This window comes from Manacus candei, unplaced genomic scaffold (genome assembly GCF_025592945.1).
Source record: "Manacus candei isolate 608988 ecotype Guabito, Panama unplaced genomic scaffold, ASM2559294v1 h1tg000033l, whole genome shotgun sequence".
In the NCBI taxonomy this organism is placed as follows: Eukaryota; Metazoa; Chordata; class Aves; order Passeriformes; family Pipridae; genus Manacus; species Manacus candei.
This window is the reverse complement of record NW_026138081.1, coordinates 6,534,061-6,549,151: the sequence shown is the minus strand read 5'-3', so window position 1 is coordinate 6,549,151 and position 15,091 is coordinate 6,534,061. Positions and strand designations below refer to the sequence as shown.

Genomic DNA, 15,091 nt, shown 5'->3' with positions numbered 1-15,091 from the left:
TCAAACAGTTAAGAGAAGGTTTGTCACATTTCACCGTAGGCAGATGAGATGCTGCTGAAACTCATGTGGTTTGGGATTTTGAGGGTCAAGATGAGCCCAGTGTACAAGACCAAACCAGTCCCAGGTTGCCTTCTGGGAAAGCCTCACCTGGATCTGCTAAATTCACTCCATTTCCATCACAGGCTGAAACACAAGGTCCATAGCACACCCTGGGTATATAATTAGGTCTGAACTATACAAGAGTCCTAGTGCTACTCATGTAGTTCTATTCTATGCTATTTCTATAATTTTAACATTCATACAACGAGCCAGTATCATGCATGGTAACCAGAGTCAACCAGTTCATTTATATTTATACATCTCAAGGGCAGTTTTTGCTGTAAGCCCTTTATGACACCAAATAAAGTGAGTCAGTTGTCGCACAGTATTGTTTCATGCGAGGCAGTGACCTGCCATTAGCAGGCTAGTTCCTGTCCTGTAAGTGGACACATGCAAATAAAAAGAAGTATGAAGTGCTGCTGGGATTTGAGTTTTATTTGGGTCCACTGCTAGTTTGGGATTAATTCCTGTGAAGACTCCATCTGTACAGACCTCCGATATGCAAAGTCTGATTACAAGCATATGTTAGAGGTTTCTGGGACAGATGCAAATCTGTTACTACAGGGCTCAGAGTTAATGCAGTTGAAGCTTGTCCAGCTGTGGGTCAGCTCATATAGGGCTTTATTTTGGGGTGTACTGCTCCAGTCAATACCACTGCAGCACAATAATCTGACTGCAAAACCAATTATTTATCTGACATTGCAGGGAAAAAAAAGAAACTTCCCTTTTCACATTGTTATTCTGGTATTTACAGAATACGTATTTGGCACAGTTCACACAGCGATATATGTGTGATGACTGTAAAATCTGGAAATTATTTTGCATATACTGAACAGCATCATGTTTTCTCCAAAGCAGTTCCCTCACTGGGATAAACACGGAAGTCTCTGCTAGCTTTCCTGCAGATGAGGACTGCAAATGAACTATCCTATGACACACACCATAGCAGACTACTTCTTCACCCTAGCAAACGATTTCCAGAATCCATAATGATGATTAATTATAACCCAGGAAAGAAAAAAAACCAAACTGATTATTCGGGGAGGCGTTCTAAACCAATCTTAGGTAATGAGATAAAAGAAGGACTTCCAGAAGCTTCTGTTTTATGAGTGCACACATGGATACACTTCCTCTTCCAAAGCCACACCAGGATACAATAATTAATTTTATCATTTAACTGTGAAAGAAATGCAGTTCTGGAAGAGACAGCAATATTGCATGCAGACAGCTAAAGATAACAACACTGACATATTTTCTTTATGTATTATCACTGTCTGCAGGCACTCACATGCTTAACACACCATGTTGCAGTTTATTAGCTCATAAACCATGCTTAGTCTTCTCTTTTACCCTATCATCTGCTAATCTTAAAAAATTCGGAAAAATAAGTCCGATGTCATATATCAGAGAACTTTTAACTATTTTAACTATAGGTTGCCAATAATTATATACTGGTTTATTGAGGAGTGAGACAAGTGCCCAGATGAAGTAAATTTTATTGATCAACACATCAGATTCAGCTACAGTATATTCTCCCACAAAAGCAGTATTGGTATTATTTAAGATTCCCAAGAACCAGTATTCTGCTTGCCAAAAATCCTGCTGAAATGAACAGAGCTATGGGAGAATGAAGGTAGGTAACGACAGGTAAAATTCTGGCCCCACTGAGTTCAATGGCTACAGCTCCATGGGCTTGAGACACTCCAGGATTTCAATTCATGTATTTGAGATGGGCACATATCTGCCTCTAATGCTGCCATCTGACAACTATGTGGATGAAGGGTTTAGATGGCAAGCAGTAATTATTTTAAGGCAGACTTTCTGTACTAACTTTCTACAGTGAAATAATTATACTCACCATAATCTGTGTTTTCTGGTTCCCAGCAATTTGAGGGCCAAAAGTATGGTGCCTAAGAAAAAACACAGACATTTTTGCAATTTAAGAGATGAAAAGCAATTCAAATTCAGAAAAACATTACAAGTACAAAAAGAAGAATCACAAAGTCAACCACCCAGTCTCTGCCCTCAGGGGAAAACACTGCTACAGATCTCCGTATTAGTGAGGATGCTTTTCCAGAAAGGTATGACTTTTAACATTCCTCACTGCAGGTAAATAGAGATGCTGTAATACAAGCATCTCTTGAGGAAAAAGTCCAGTGTCCTGACAAAATTTTAGACCGTGTTGCCAGCTCATTTGAATGTGGACCTCTTATCCTCTATTCTTAAGAACCTTCTCTTTCCCCAGAAATTCACATCCTGAATTTTTATTTTTTTTTAAAGCATGACAAACCTCATGGTCTTATCTATATGCTACATAGCACTTGCTTTTTTGGAGCAGTTACCAGTATGGTTGGCAGACTACAAAACAATTTACTTTTTAATTATAGCAGATGGCAGAGGTCAAAACTTAGGTGTTTAGAGTCATTCCAAAAGCAGAAGTCCTGCTAAGCTTACTGCTTTTGTTTTCTATCCAGGTCTGCATATTGCCGTTGCTACAATTAATTACAAGATATTACTGTATGTGGCTGTATTTCAGATTTAACATAAATGAAAAATAATGTCCCAGTGATCACACAAATTACAGAACACTGCTTTGCACTACTGATGTAAGGCCACAGATGGGCATAGGACATTACACATAGACTATTCCTTGCACCAAAGTACAGTGAGAAAACACAGAGTATTCAAATAATACAGGGTTTAATACTCCTCAATTATATATATCTTATGAACTTCAGAATATGAAGAGCTACTGTTAAAGGAGGGACTGATGTTGAGGTAAAAAGTAGCAAGATGAGAGTAGTGGAAAGGAAACGTGATTCTATCAGGTTATTTTTGCAGAAAACATCTGAGGAGGTCTGTTGCAAGAAATGACAACAAGCAAGGAATATGAAAAAGTTGTAAGAAAAGATAAGGAAAAAAGTCAACAAGCAGTCAGTTTGATGATGTGGCTTACAGAGACTTAAAACAAGAAAAGGAAAATTATATTATATTGAAATGTAGCTCCTAAGAGCTGCACAGGACAACTTCTTACAGTGTCATCCTTTTAAAAAAGAGAAAAATACAGCTAAATGGGCAATCAGTATTGCCCCTGCTTCTGTCACATCTTACACGACAGGAAAGCAGAACTTTCAGAAAAGAAAAGGAACTGCTATGAAAAATTTGTGTCTGAATGATGTGTGGTAACCAGAAGGTGGGGTGAGATAAGAGGAGGTCTGTGATCTCCTGGGATTCTTTGTTCACCATGATATTGGTCACATATGATAATACAATACCACATTAGCAGGACAGTGAGAACAAGCAGCAGCAACATCAGATGCAAAGTGCAGAACCAGCTTTACAAATAAAAGCTAAAAAAGAGGGAAAAATGTAAAGGAGGAACAGCAGGGTGAACAGAAAAGAGGTCACAGGAAAGATAAGGGATCTGGCTGAGATCATGTAACAGAAAAACACAAATTCAGACAGCAGGATTAGGCAGTAGGACTCCAGGTTTGGACTTACCGCTTCTTCTAAAGTTATACAATCTGTCCAAAAGGAGTTGTTGTAGCACAAGCACTCAGTTATCTAAGAAGCTGACAGTGGCAGACTTTGGACAGGGCATAGAACTCAAGCACAGGATGCTTTAAAAATTCAGCACATCTGGAGGCACAGGGACACTGAGGGATATAGATGTCCCAGTTTAGGTGACTGCCAAGGTTACACATCCTTTGTAAAGAGTCAAAGTCTGAAGCTTGCCCCCTCCCACACCAATCTGCAAGCAAGAGAGGGTAAAACTTGGAATTTTCTGCTGTGCCAAAGCTTGAATGTCCAACTCCTAAGTTTGCCCTCCATTTTGCACAGAAGAATGGCTACTCAATTCTGTGCCAGAGTTAGAGCCTGAAAGCCATTTTCTTTCTCCTGGCTTAGTTCAAATCTGAGTACAACAGCCTTGAAATAATGTATCAAAAATAATCACAGGACATACCCATCAATTTATGTAAAAACTGTAGGTAAGAAAGTAGTAGAATGTAATTTGCAATTTTAAAGCAGATCTTTTTGAAAAGACTTCATAACTTCCTAAGGCCTCTACCAAGATAGCTGCAATCCCTGGCTTCATAGACCTAATGGTTGCTCAGGAATAAAGGGTGGGCAGTGTCAGCTGTATTACCGCCGGGACAGTGGAAGGGGCCACAAGGGAGTCAGAGGGCTCACCAACCTGAAAACGATAGAATGTCCCATCATCTTTCAGGGTAAGGACATGGTCTGAGATTGGAAAGACATAACCTTGTGCAGCAATGAGACTTCCCAAGTGTATTGCTTCTCCTGTGAAAGAGAGAAAAATGCAGGGAAGTATCAGGAAGATGTGCACTGCACATTTCTCTGCTTTCAACAGCAGCTCTGGTGATGACTTGTGAAATCTGGTGCCCACATGCCTCTCTGCACTCACACCCCATCCTTACTACTTCCAACCAAACCATGCAAAGCAGGAGTGCAGAATTCAGCTTTACAACACAGATGAAGCACCACTCAAAAGTTTAACCTGCTAGTTTTGCGTTCACAAAATGTCACACACTAGTTCAGCTCTAGAACATGAAATTAATTTCAAAGCACATTATCCACCACAGGTGACAGCTGACAAGAAGCCTGTTCCATCAGTGAACCTCACTTGCCTCTAACAAATCCAACAAACACCTGCAACATCAGGTCATTAGCAGGATATTTATTCATAATGACACATCCTGACACTGTAGCATTGCCACTTGTTAGAGAAAAACTGGTGCAGATGCAAAGGAGAATACATTTCCTAGTGCTGCTAGGGCAACCTTCACCAGCACACAGGTATAGCTGCACAGATTTTCAACCAATGCCAGCTGTCAAAAGCTGCATCAACTTTCTCAGAACTGAAAAATACACATCAGCTGCTCATGCACCCCCAGGTAGATAATAAAGCTATTGTTTGCAGCTGAAATTCATATTTGGGACCTGACAGGACTAATGAGAAGGGATGTGTTTATAGGGATCTCCTGCTGGATGATACAACATTCTGTCTCTGCTTTCACATGGTGACAGTAAGGCAGCAAAAAAACTGGTAGCTGACATTCTGGATTTTTTCCCTTTCCTGAAAAGAAAAAGAAACTTCTGGATCTGCAGATGTTTTTTTCCTCTTTTCTCAATAGATCATAACTGTGTCAAAATTATTTTGTTTTCTCTGAAGAGTGAACTATTTGGACTGTGCCCATGCACCGATCACTTTATGGCTCATTATCCATTTATCTATCTGCTGATTTACCTATCTGCTGTGATAAATTGGAGGCTGTCACCTGATCCCATGATGGTGTCTGTGTCATCCTTGGCCAGCATGTCCCACCAGTCATGGCTCCCTTTCTTCTCACCATGAAAACCTGCTACTGCATTTGCCTGCTTAACCACACACATACACCAACTTCCTTTCTAAGTCTGTGAACTAATTTAAAATCAGTCAGTCTTCCCTAGGTAGCAACAGTTTCACAGACAAGCTAAAACTCCTACAATGATATTTCTCTGTGCTGCAATGTATACTTCATTAAGATACTGAGTCCTAACTCTTTCCCTCTTCCTTCCCTCCAATGTTTAAATCAATTGTGTCGTTTTACTGGTATTGTATACTGCAACAAAACAGTAATTATTGTCTAATAGCACACACAATATAGATGGAGTACCTGCTCCTCCTCAACTGTGGTCACCTTACCTGTATCCTCAATGCTGAGGTTCCTCATAAGCCACTGCACAATATCAGAACCTTAACAAACAAACAAACAAAGAAGAAAGCATTAAACACCTAGACCACAGGGTTTGAGAGGCCTAGAGAAAGATAACACTGAGATAGATACAATAGAACTGAAGAGACTTTACTCCATTTTCTTTTTTATCTCCACTGAGGCTGCAGAATGTTTTTCCTTCTTGTGCTACACTGCAATTACATGGTTATGTAATAAGTTCCAAGAAGTTTTCTGTGTGATAGAAAACTTAACATAAATTAAGTCAGATATTACTCTAGTGGTTCCATGTAACTTGTCTCCCATTTGCTTCTCTCTCACCTCAGCATACAGTTACATTTATGCAAGCACTAGTTAGAAAGGAGATGAAGGAGCTTTTACTGGTACCTCCCACATGTAATATACAAAACTGAAACATCACTCAAAAACAGACAGAGGAGGGTCTTGCTCATGCCAGAGACAAGCAATGTCTTGGAGAAGGAAGTGGTATTCAGAGTGCCTGTAACCAAGGGACTGTCACCTGCTAGTGATCACATAAGCTGATTGGTGGCCAGGAGCAGAGAAGTGAGTCTTTAAGGTCCATCAGGTAATTCATTAGGTTTTCAGGGCCCACCAAGTATTATGAAAGTTGTTGCTACCTTATAAAGAGCATCAAGTTCTCTAGGATTAATCCTCTACATGTATGCAGCCTCTCTGTTGCTTGCATGAAAATGATACAAGTGGAAAACTTATCACTGTTCAGTAGAAGCTAAGGCCTGTTATCAAAATACAATGTGACAGGGCAGCAAAATTTAGTTAAATCACATATTCAGAAAGTTAAGCTTAAAATGAAACATAATGGTCTGTACAAGCCAGCTGACTTGAGTTGTCCAAAATCAAAGGCAATCAGCAAAGACACTTGGAGGCAATTTAGCAAGTCCATACCAAGTTACAACAGTGTGCAGCACAACCTAATGATGCCATGTCTGGGTGCAGACATAACACCAAGCCCCTTCTCAGCATACAGTCAATTTACTGAGAAATATTTGCATTCGCATACAGTGGACTAACAGCTTCAGTAATATTCTATAGAATCATAGACTTGCCTGGACTGGAAGCACCGTAAAAATAACCAGTTCACATTCCCCTGCCATGGACAGGGATGACACCCACTAGACCAGGTTGCTCAAAGCCCTGTCTAACCTGGCCCGAACACTTCCACAGATGGGGAACCCACAACTTCTCTGGGCAGCCTGTTCCACTGCCTCATCACCTTCATTGTAAAAAAATTCTTTACACCTAGTCCTAATTACCATTACCCCTTGTCCTATCACTATCTGCCCATGTAAAAAGTTGCTCTCCCTCTCTTTTATAAGCTCCACTGTAAGTACTGGAATGCTGCAATAAGATCTCCTTGGAACCTTCTCTTCTCCAGGCTGAACAGTTCCACCTCTCTCAGCCTGTTGTCACAGGAGAAGTGCTCCAGCCCTCTGATCATCTTTGTGTCCCTCCTCTGGACTCACTCCAGCAGATCCAAGTCCTTCTTGTGCTGATGCTCTGTTTCAAGTGGGGTCTCCCAAGAGTGGGGTAGAATCTTGTCCCTCAACCTGCTGGCCATGCTGCTTTTGATGCAGCCCAGGATGTGGTTGGTTTCCTGGGCTGCAAGCGCATGTTACTGGATCCTGTCCAGCTTTTCATCCACAAGAACCCTGCAGTCCTTTTCTGCACAGCTGCTCATGATGAGCTCATCTCCCAGTCTGTACTCAGGTCTGGAATTGCCCCAACCCAAGTGCAGGACCTTACACTTCGACCTGGTGAACTTGATGACGTTCCCATGGGTCCACTTTGCAAGCTTATCCAGGCCCCTCTGGATGGCATCCCATCTTTCTGTTGTGTCAACTGCACTGCTCAGCTTTGTGTCACCTGCAAACTTGCTGAAGGCGCACTCAATCTCGCTGTCTATGCCATGGATGAAGATATTAAAGAGCACCAGTCCCAAGACAGAGCTGTGAGGGAAACCACTTTTCTCCAGCCTCCACCTGGATGTAGTGCCATTGACCACAATCCTATGGCTGCATCCATCCAGCTAATACATCCCAATCCACTGAACAGTCCACTGTTTAAATCCATCTCTCTTCAATTTAGAGGTTAGGATGTCATATGGGACCATGTCAAAGGTCTTAAAGAAGTCTAGGTAGATGACATCAGTTGGTCTTCCATGTCAACTGCTGCAGTCACTCCATCGTAGAAGGGCACCAGATTGGGCAGGCACAATTTGTCCTTAGTGAAGTCATGCTGGCCTGTCTTGGATCACCTCCTTGTTACGAGTTCTCCTTTCTCTTTTATCAGGCGGGGTAGACTATCCTTGGCCTTTCTTCTTTTACCTATGTACTTATAGAATCCCTTTTTGTTATTTTTCATATCTCTTGCCAAATCCCATTCCATCTGTGCCTTAGCTTTCCTGATCCCATGTGTAGGGACACATCTGAACTGCACCCCTGTACTCTTTTCCAGGCCACATGTCCCTGCCTTCCACAGACTCTGAATTTCTTTCTTGCTCCTCAGTTTGAGAGGCAGATCTGTGCTCAGCCATGCCTGCCTGGCTTGATTTCCTATACACTGAAATGGAGAACTCTTGTACTCTAAGTAAAGTGTCTGTAAAGAGCTGCCAGCTCTGGTCAGCTCCTCTGTCCCTAAGGACAGTTTCCCAGGGGATCTCATCCACTAATATTTTAAACAGCTGGAATTTTGTTCTTCTGAAGTTTAAGGTCCTGATGTTGCTCTTTGCCATTGTTGCTTGAGATCACAAACTAAACCAGGGTATGGACAGTACAGCCCATGCAGCCTCCAATCTTACCCTCCTTAATGAGCTGTGCTATGTTTTGTGATGTATCAGTTGAAGACAGCATACAAAAAGGAACTGACCAACCATATGAATCACAGAATATGCTGAGCTGGAAGGGACCCACAAGGATATTCGGGTCCAATCCTTAGTCCTGCACAGGATCATCCCCAAGAGTCACATCATGTGCCTGAGAGCATTGTCCAAACAGTTGTTGAACTGTGGCAGGCTTGGCGCCATGACACTTCCCTGGGGAACCTGTTCCAGTGCCCAAACACCCTCTGAGTGAAGAACCTTTTTCTAATATCCAACCTAAACTTTCCCTGACACAACTTCAGGCCCTTCCCTCGGGTCCTGTCACTAGTCACCACAGAGAAGAGATCAGTGCCTGCCCCTCTGATTCTCCTCAGGAGAGAGTTGTAACCGCAGTGAGGTGTCTCCTCAGTCTCTTCTTCTCAAGGACGAACACACCAAATGACCTCAGCTGCTCCTCATATGTCTTCCCCTCAAAGCCCTTCACCATCTTTGCTGCCCTCCTGTGGACACTCTCTAAGAGTTTTGTATCCTTACATTGCAGTGCCCAAAACTGTACACAATATTCAAGGTGAGGCTGCACCAGTGCAGAGCAGAGTGGGACAATCCCCTCCCTCTACCGGTTGGCGATTCTTTGCCTGAGGCCCCCCCGGACACAGTTGGCTCTCCTGGCTGCCAGGGCACTGCTGACTCATATTCAACTTGCCATCAACGATTGACCTCATTCCCCCCTCTGTATGTACATCCAGGGTTGCCCCATCCCAGATGCAGAATCTGGCACTTTCCCTTGCTGAACTTCACATGGTTGGTGTTTGCCCAGTCCTCTAATTTGTCGAGGTCTCTCTGCAGAGCCTCCCTGCCTTTGAGGGAGTCAACAGCTCCTCACAGTTTTGTGCTGCCTGCAAACTTGCTATAGTTCAGGCTTACTAAAATCCCAGAGGAACTTATTTGCATGGAGCACTTCTGAGCTCAGATGTGGACAAGACTATCCTATGCCCTCAGCAAACCTTAAATACAATAAAGGAGTCACAATTACAATGTGCTGCAAGAGAGACAACAGGCACTGCTAGTGTCCCAAGTCCCTGCAATTATTCGCAGGTCTGACTAACTCTCCTTTACAGGTGAAATTTCCCCAAAAAAGTATGGGCTCTACCACAAACAGAAGGGGATAGCAGCTCCCACTCCCCTGACAATATAAGTAGACCAACAACACTATAAGGAGCACCAGTAAACCCTCTTCAGTCAGGCTTCAGCAGCAAGCAGGATATGGATCTGACCTCCCCCAACCCCCACGCAAGGCAGTGAAACAACCTATCTGTTCCCTGCAGACAACCAGCAGAGCTCCGGATGATAAGGGAAGCATCTGATTTCATTTAAGTACTGGGCAAACAGATGTGAGCAAGAAGCAGCAGCTGGGCATTGTCTCAATCTGTCTTTAAGGTATCAATGAACCAGACACTAAAGGACCAACCTCACAAGCTTGTATTCTCAGCAATATGGTCATTCTCCACACCTGTTAACTCCACCTAGGAGCAATTTCAGTTGCCACTATATTATCTGGAAAGTTATTCCAGAAGATTTTTTTTTTTTTTTTTTTTTTACAGATTGAACTGTTCTTGTAACTTCAGAGCCTAAGTTTGTTAATGTGCAATTTATATGCATTTTATATCATACCTGCATTATCACTGAAGAAAAAGAATTATTCTTCTTCCTTGACAGTTTCTCCTGAATGTTTCTACAGTGGGCTAACACTTTTGTCTCCCTATCTCCATTTCACTAAACCAACCGAACTCTTGTAATGTCTCTCAAGATGGTCTCCCCCTCTACTTTACCATTCAGCAACTTTTCAAATTTAAATCTGTTTCTTTGCACTGGGGTCACCAGAACTGCAGAACATCCCACCAATGCCTCTGGCAATGGTGCCAGCACTTCCTTGTCTCTACTGAAACCACCTTGCCAGATGCATCCTGAGGACATGTCATTTTTTTGTGAACAATAAATTTATTCAGAAAAATACGTATGAGGGGTCCAAAACTATCTGGTAACTGAGAACATATCTAGTGAACACTGGTAGCTGAATAACATATGGGGAATATGTTTAGAGCCAGCAAATGCTGTTTTGACAAGTTTGTTAATAAAGTATTCTATTTAATAAACATGAATGTTCCCTTTCACCTTTTACAAAACAAAACTATTTTAAAGACAGAACACAGCAGTTCTGGTTAGAAAACTAATTCAAGAAGACTCAAACTGAAGTGCTTCTGTATTGTTAGAAACAAAACCTCACAAAATACTGCCTTGATTCAAGTGAAACTGGAATCTTTCCTGGATTTTCAGTTCATCCCCCAAAATAAAAAGGCCATTGTTTCTCCTGATTTTGGTCTCAGGTTACAGGTTTGTCGTGATCTCTTAGGCATTGTATTGCCAAGTGATGTGACAGCTGATACCTGAAAAACATTTGGAATGTTACACTGATTTGCTCAAGGGAGGTGAAGTACATTTTCCATGATCCCTTTCCAGATGTATAGGAATACTTAATGCAGGATTAAGTTCCACTCCATTTTTACAGAGAATGATCATGTCCCCAGCTCTAGGCCGCTTTTCAGGAACCTATTCAATTTCCATCAAACTACAATATAAAATTCAAGTAACACTGAAAGCTGGTTCCCCAGTCTTTCTTGCCCATTAAGAAGAGTTTAAAAGGGGCAAGTAAGCTGAAGGTACAATTCAAACACAACTCCTGTGATCAGCCACTCAAGAATATAAGCAGCACTTAAGATCAGGAATTTTAATTTGTCTCTGTTAAAAACATGAAGTCATTCCTGAATATTGCCAAGAGCCTGGAAGATGTTATAGCTGTTCTCCAGTTGTCCTGAGGCAGACAGATTATCTTTCTGCTGAGTTTGCTGAACCATTATTTATCACCTGCCAAGACTCATTACTCACCCTTGGGACAATGACAAGTCTTTCCTTCCTCTGTTAATTACTGTCATCATTAATAGCCATGTCACTAATTAATATTCAATCATAATGAAAACTCTTTACTGTCATCTCCCATAACACCTCCAATTTTTAGGGTTACCCTTACACATTGGCTCTGCCTCTGCTTGTGGAAGTTTCTACCACTGAAACCTACTTTTGCCCATTAAGAAATACTACTTATGCTCTTCAACAAATGAGAAAATTCAGATTTATCCTTATAAGACATGGTGAAGACTTGAGTGATTCCTTTACAAGACTCCTCTGTCAGACCAAGATACAAATACCTTGATCTGCAAGTTTTCCAGAAAACATAATTTTAACCTCTCCTGTAGATTAAAAGCCCAGTGGACAGTCCTCACCTTCCCCCTCCCCCAAAATTTTCTGTTTCTCAGATTTCACATTTCTCAAACTCTTTCAGAGGACACCCAAGGGAAACCCTTGACTCTGACATGTTTCCATTATACAGTAACAGGGCATCTGAAATCTTCTGATAACAAATAGTTGAGTGTGTTTTCATAATAGGAAGTATTGCTTGATCCAGTTAGAGGAATGGCTTCCATCTTCTCTGTGCTCTTCTCTATACATCTACATTTCCTCTGAGTCAGAATGTTCAGTTCAAGGATAGTCAATAGCCTATGAATATCTATTTCCTTCTCACATATAATGAAACATATCTTTTTGCCTTATGCTCTTCTTTGAAGCTGAAGTAGATCAAGTTGCTTCATACCAACAGAATAGCTGTATTTTCATGCACAAACAGATTCACAATGACCATTTATCCAGCTATGTGTTTAGAGACAGACTAGTAGTTTTATATTTCTTGCTGTTTTCTCCATTTTATCTTCAGTCTCAGTGACTCCATAACAGTAGCTAGTGTTCTAAGGTGGTCATTGCCTGTCGACATGACAAATGAGTGGTCAGCCACTGAAAGATAAATTAAATGAAGTTCACAAGGTGTGAGGCCATTGGCAAGATGCAGCTGATGAGGTGAGTCACCACCACTGTATTTGGTATCTTGTCTATTCAACCCATGTTGTTCTACCTCTTCCAGAAAATGCATCTTCCACATGCTGTGTGAAATGGCAAAGGCAGACAGAACAACACACCCTCCTCCAGCAATTTCTGAACATATGCTGCCCGGAACGGAGACTGTACCTCTGTCTCTGAGCAGAGGAGCCAGAAACACTGGATCTGCTTGTCATCCAGTGGACTAAGCATGTCCCTGACAAGGCCTACACCTGTACACATGCATATGTATACAAACAAAAAATAGAAGAATATTTCTGAAACTTCAGCAAATGTGTGCATTTTTACATTTCTTTTTAGGCCTGATAAGACAACCGCTTTTTTTTTTTCTGTGTCCTGACAGAGCTGACAAGCACTGACACGTGGAGCTCCACAGGGATTTGACATGGGACATCTCGTGTGGCCAGCTGTGGCATTGGAGACCAAGGACTAAAGTTTGTCCTTTCTCATGGTATTGGGTAAGCTAAGGCCTGATCGCTGGATGCCATCCAGTAACTACAGCTGATGAGGTGGAATACTTTGGATCTCAGATTGCTCACAGCCTTACACTGCAGGGACAAATACTAACACTGAAGAAAGCAAGGTCTTAAAAAATTTAAAAATATCATCCAATCATAACATAAAAGAATTTGTCATATATACATGTCTACAGAAGGAGACATAAGATTGCTTGATTATTTCCTGTCTTTTTCCAGTGTTACTGTAACTCTAATATTTTCTGAACATATTTTAATGATTTTAAACAAAGTAGTAAATACTTTTTCATGGCAGGTGAGGGTTTTTTTGTGGTCTGACTGAGGTTAGGGTTTTTTTGTTTTCTTGTTTGTTTTTTTTCCCAAAACAAAAACTGAAAATTTGAACTGTTCAGCTCCCTTTTAGACCTTTACTATACATGCCATGACACATTCCATGGGCAAACAAGCTACGTGCCTGGTCTCTGTTGTCAATCATCTCCAAACTCAGGGTCCAGACAGTCTTTTGATGAAGGGGTGAAAATATGTCCTGTCACTTCATTCTTGAAAATAGATGAACTCATTTTAGCACCAAATTTTCCAAACAATTTGCTCCCAAACTCAGAGCAATCTTTAAATATTTCTATCAGAAAAGCAAGACAGGAGAAAAAAAATCACAAGCAGCTGAAATGACATAAGAATACATTCATAGGTGTATGAACAGACACTTAAGCTGCTTTTTGTGCTGCCAATCACAGCAATCACACTATTTAATGAATATAATGTATTTGAGTCCTTCCCCAAACAGCTCTGAGTCCTTGGTAAATCCACAGCAAAAAGGTTAATTATCCCCACTTTTACCACTGTGCTTGCAAAAATAAACAAATGAACACCACCCATGATAAAGGGCAAAACAATTTCATACAAAATTTCTCAAGGCCCCCAGCACTCCATGCTACAATTTTTCTTACACAGAGCTCCCCACTGACTCCCACAGTGATTTCAGCTAGGTTGGAAGTACAGACTACTGCTCACAGTAGGGATTATTTTTATGGTAGGGAAAAAAAAGAAAGAAATATCTATGTCTCTCTCTGGTATTCTGTTACAAGTATTGGGGAAGCACTTTTTAAAATTTACGTACAATGAGTACATAAATAAATACGAATGCCAACTAAAAAAATATCTCAGCAGTTGATTCAGAAAATGTGGTAATTGCAGCTCTCCTCCAGCATGTGGTAATTGCACCACTCAGTGTCAGCAAGGAGCATCATCAAAGCTACAACAGCTTAAGGAGAATCATCAAAGCTACAACAGCTCAGAGCTTCTAGCAATAGCAGTTTTCCTTTATGTTATTCTCACTTTAAATCTTGTTTGTGAATTATTAACAACCATTAGCAGCAGGAGTGTTACCCCTTTTTGATCAAAGAAGCCAAACTTTCTGAGGAGTCTTTTGTTCATTGTAACTTTTGAGAGCTTGAATTTACAATTTATCTTTCTTATAAAAAAAAAATTGAAAACTTATTACTTTGTGTGAAGTAAGAATGGTGCTTGGTGGGAATGTGGAAAAGAGCATACGGAGCTAAGTTGCCTGTGGACATTCCAGGATGATAAAACAACAACATGAATGGAATATATGTAAATTTAATAGTTTCAAAATCTCTGATCCTCTGCCTTTTCCAGACAACAGTGTGAGGTATTTATAAATATGAGTGTCCGCATCCGTGTAAACAAACCCATATGATAATTTGATCACAGATTTATCTGAAGTCTATTAAAATTAACAACTCCGATGTTCGGCTTGTGCATGTTCTAGTTCCTGAAGCAAAATTAACACCAAGTCTACTAATAAATTCTCTCACAACAGGAAGTCATGACCCAGACTTGTGGCTGCCCTGCAAGGTGTTGATAGACATTTGAGGTGTTGGGAGACTGACAGAAGACGA

General features: G+C 41.1%; 1 protein-coding gene across 6 annotated transcripts in view; it reads right to left on the bottom strand.

Moving 5' to 3' along the window:
* RGS6 (regulator of G protein signaling 6) overlaps positions 1 to 15,091 on the bottom strand; it is a 266,662-nt gene that overhangs the window by 67,740 nt on the left and 183,831 nt on the right. For all 6 annotated transcript variants that reach the window (XM_051791575.1, XM_051791579.1, XM_051791580.1 and 3 more), the window contains exons 4-6: positions 5,807 to 5,857; positions 4,295 to 4,401; positions 1,958 to 2,009 (exon numbers count right to left, since the gene is read on the bottom strand). In XM_051791575.1, the coding sequence (XP_051647535.1) occupies positions 1,958 to 2,009; positions 4,295 to 4,401; positions 5,807 to 5,857 (210 nt within the window). The remainder of the gene's footprint in view (positions 1 to 1,957; positions 2,010 to 4,294; positions 4,402 to 5,806; positions 5,858 to 15,091) is intronic.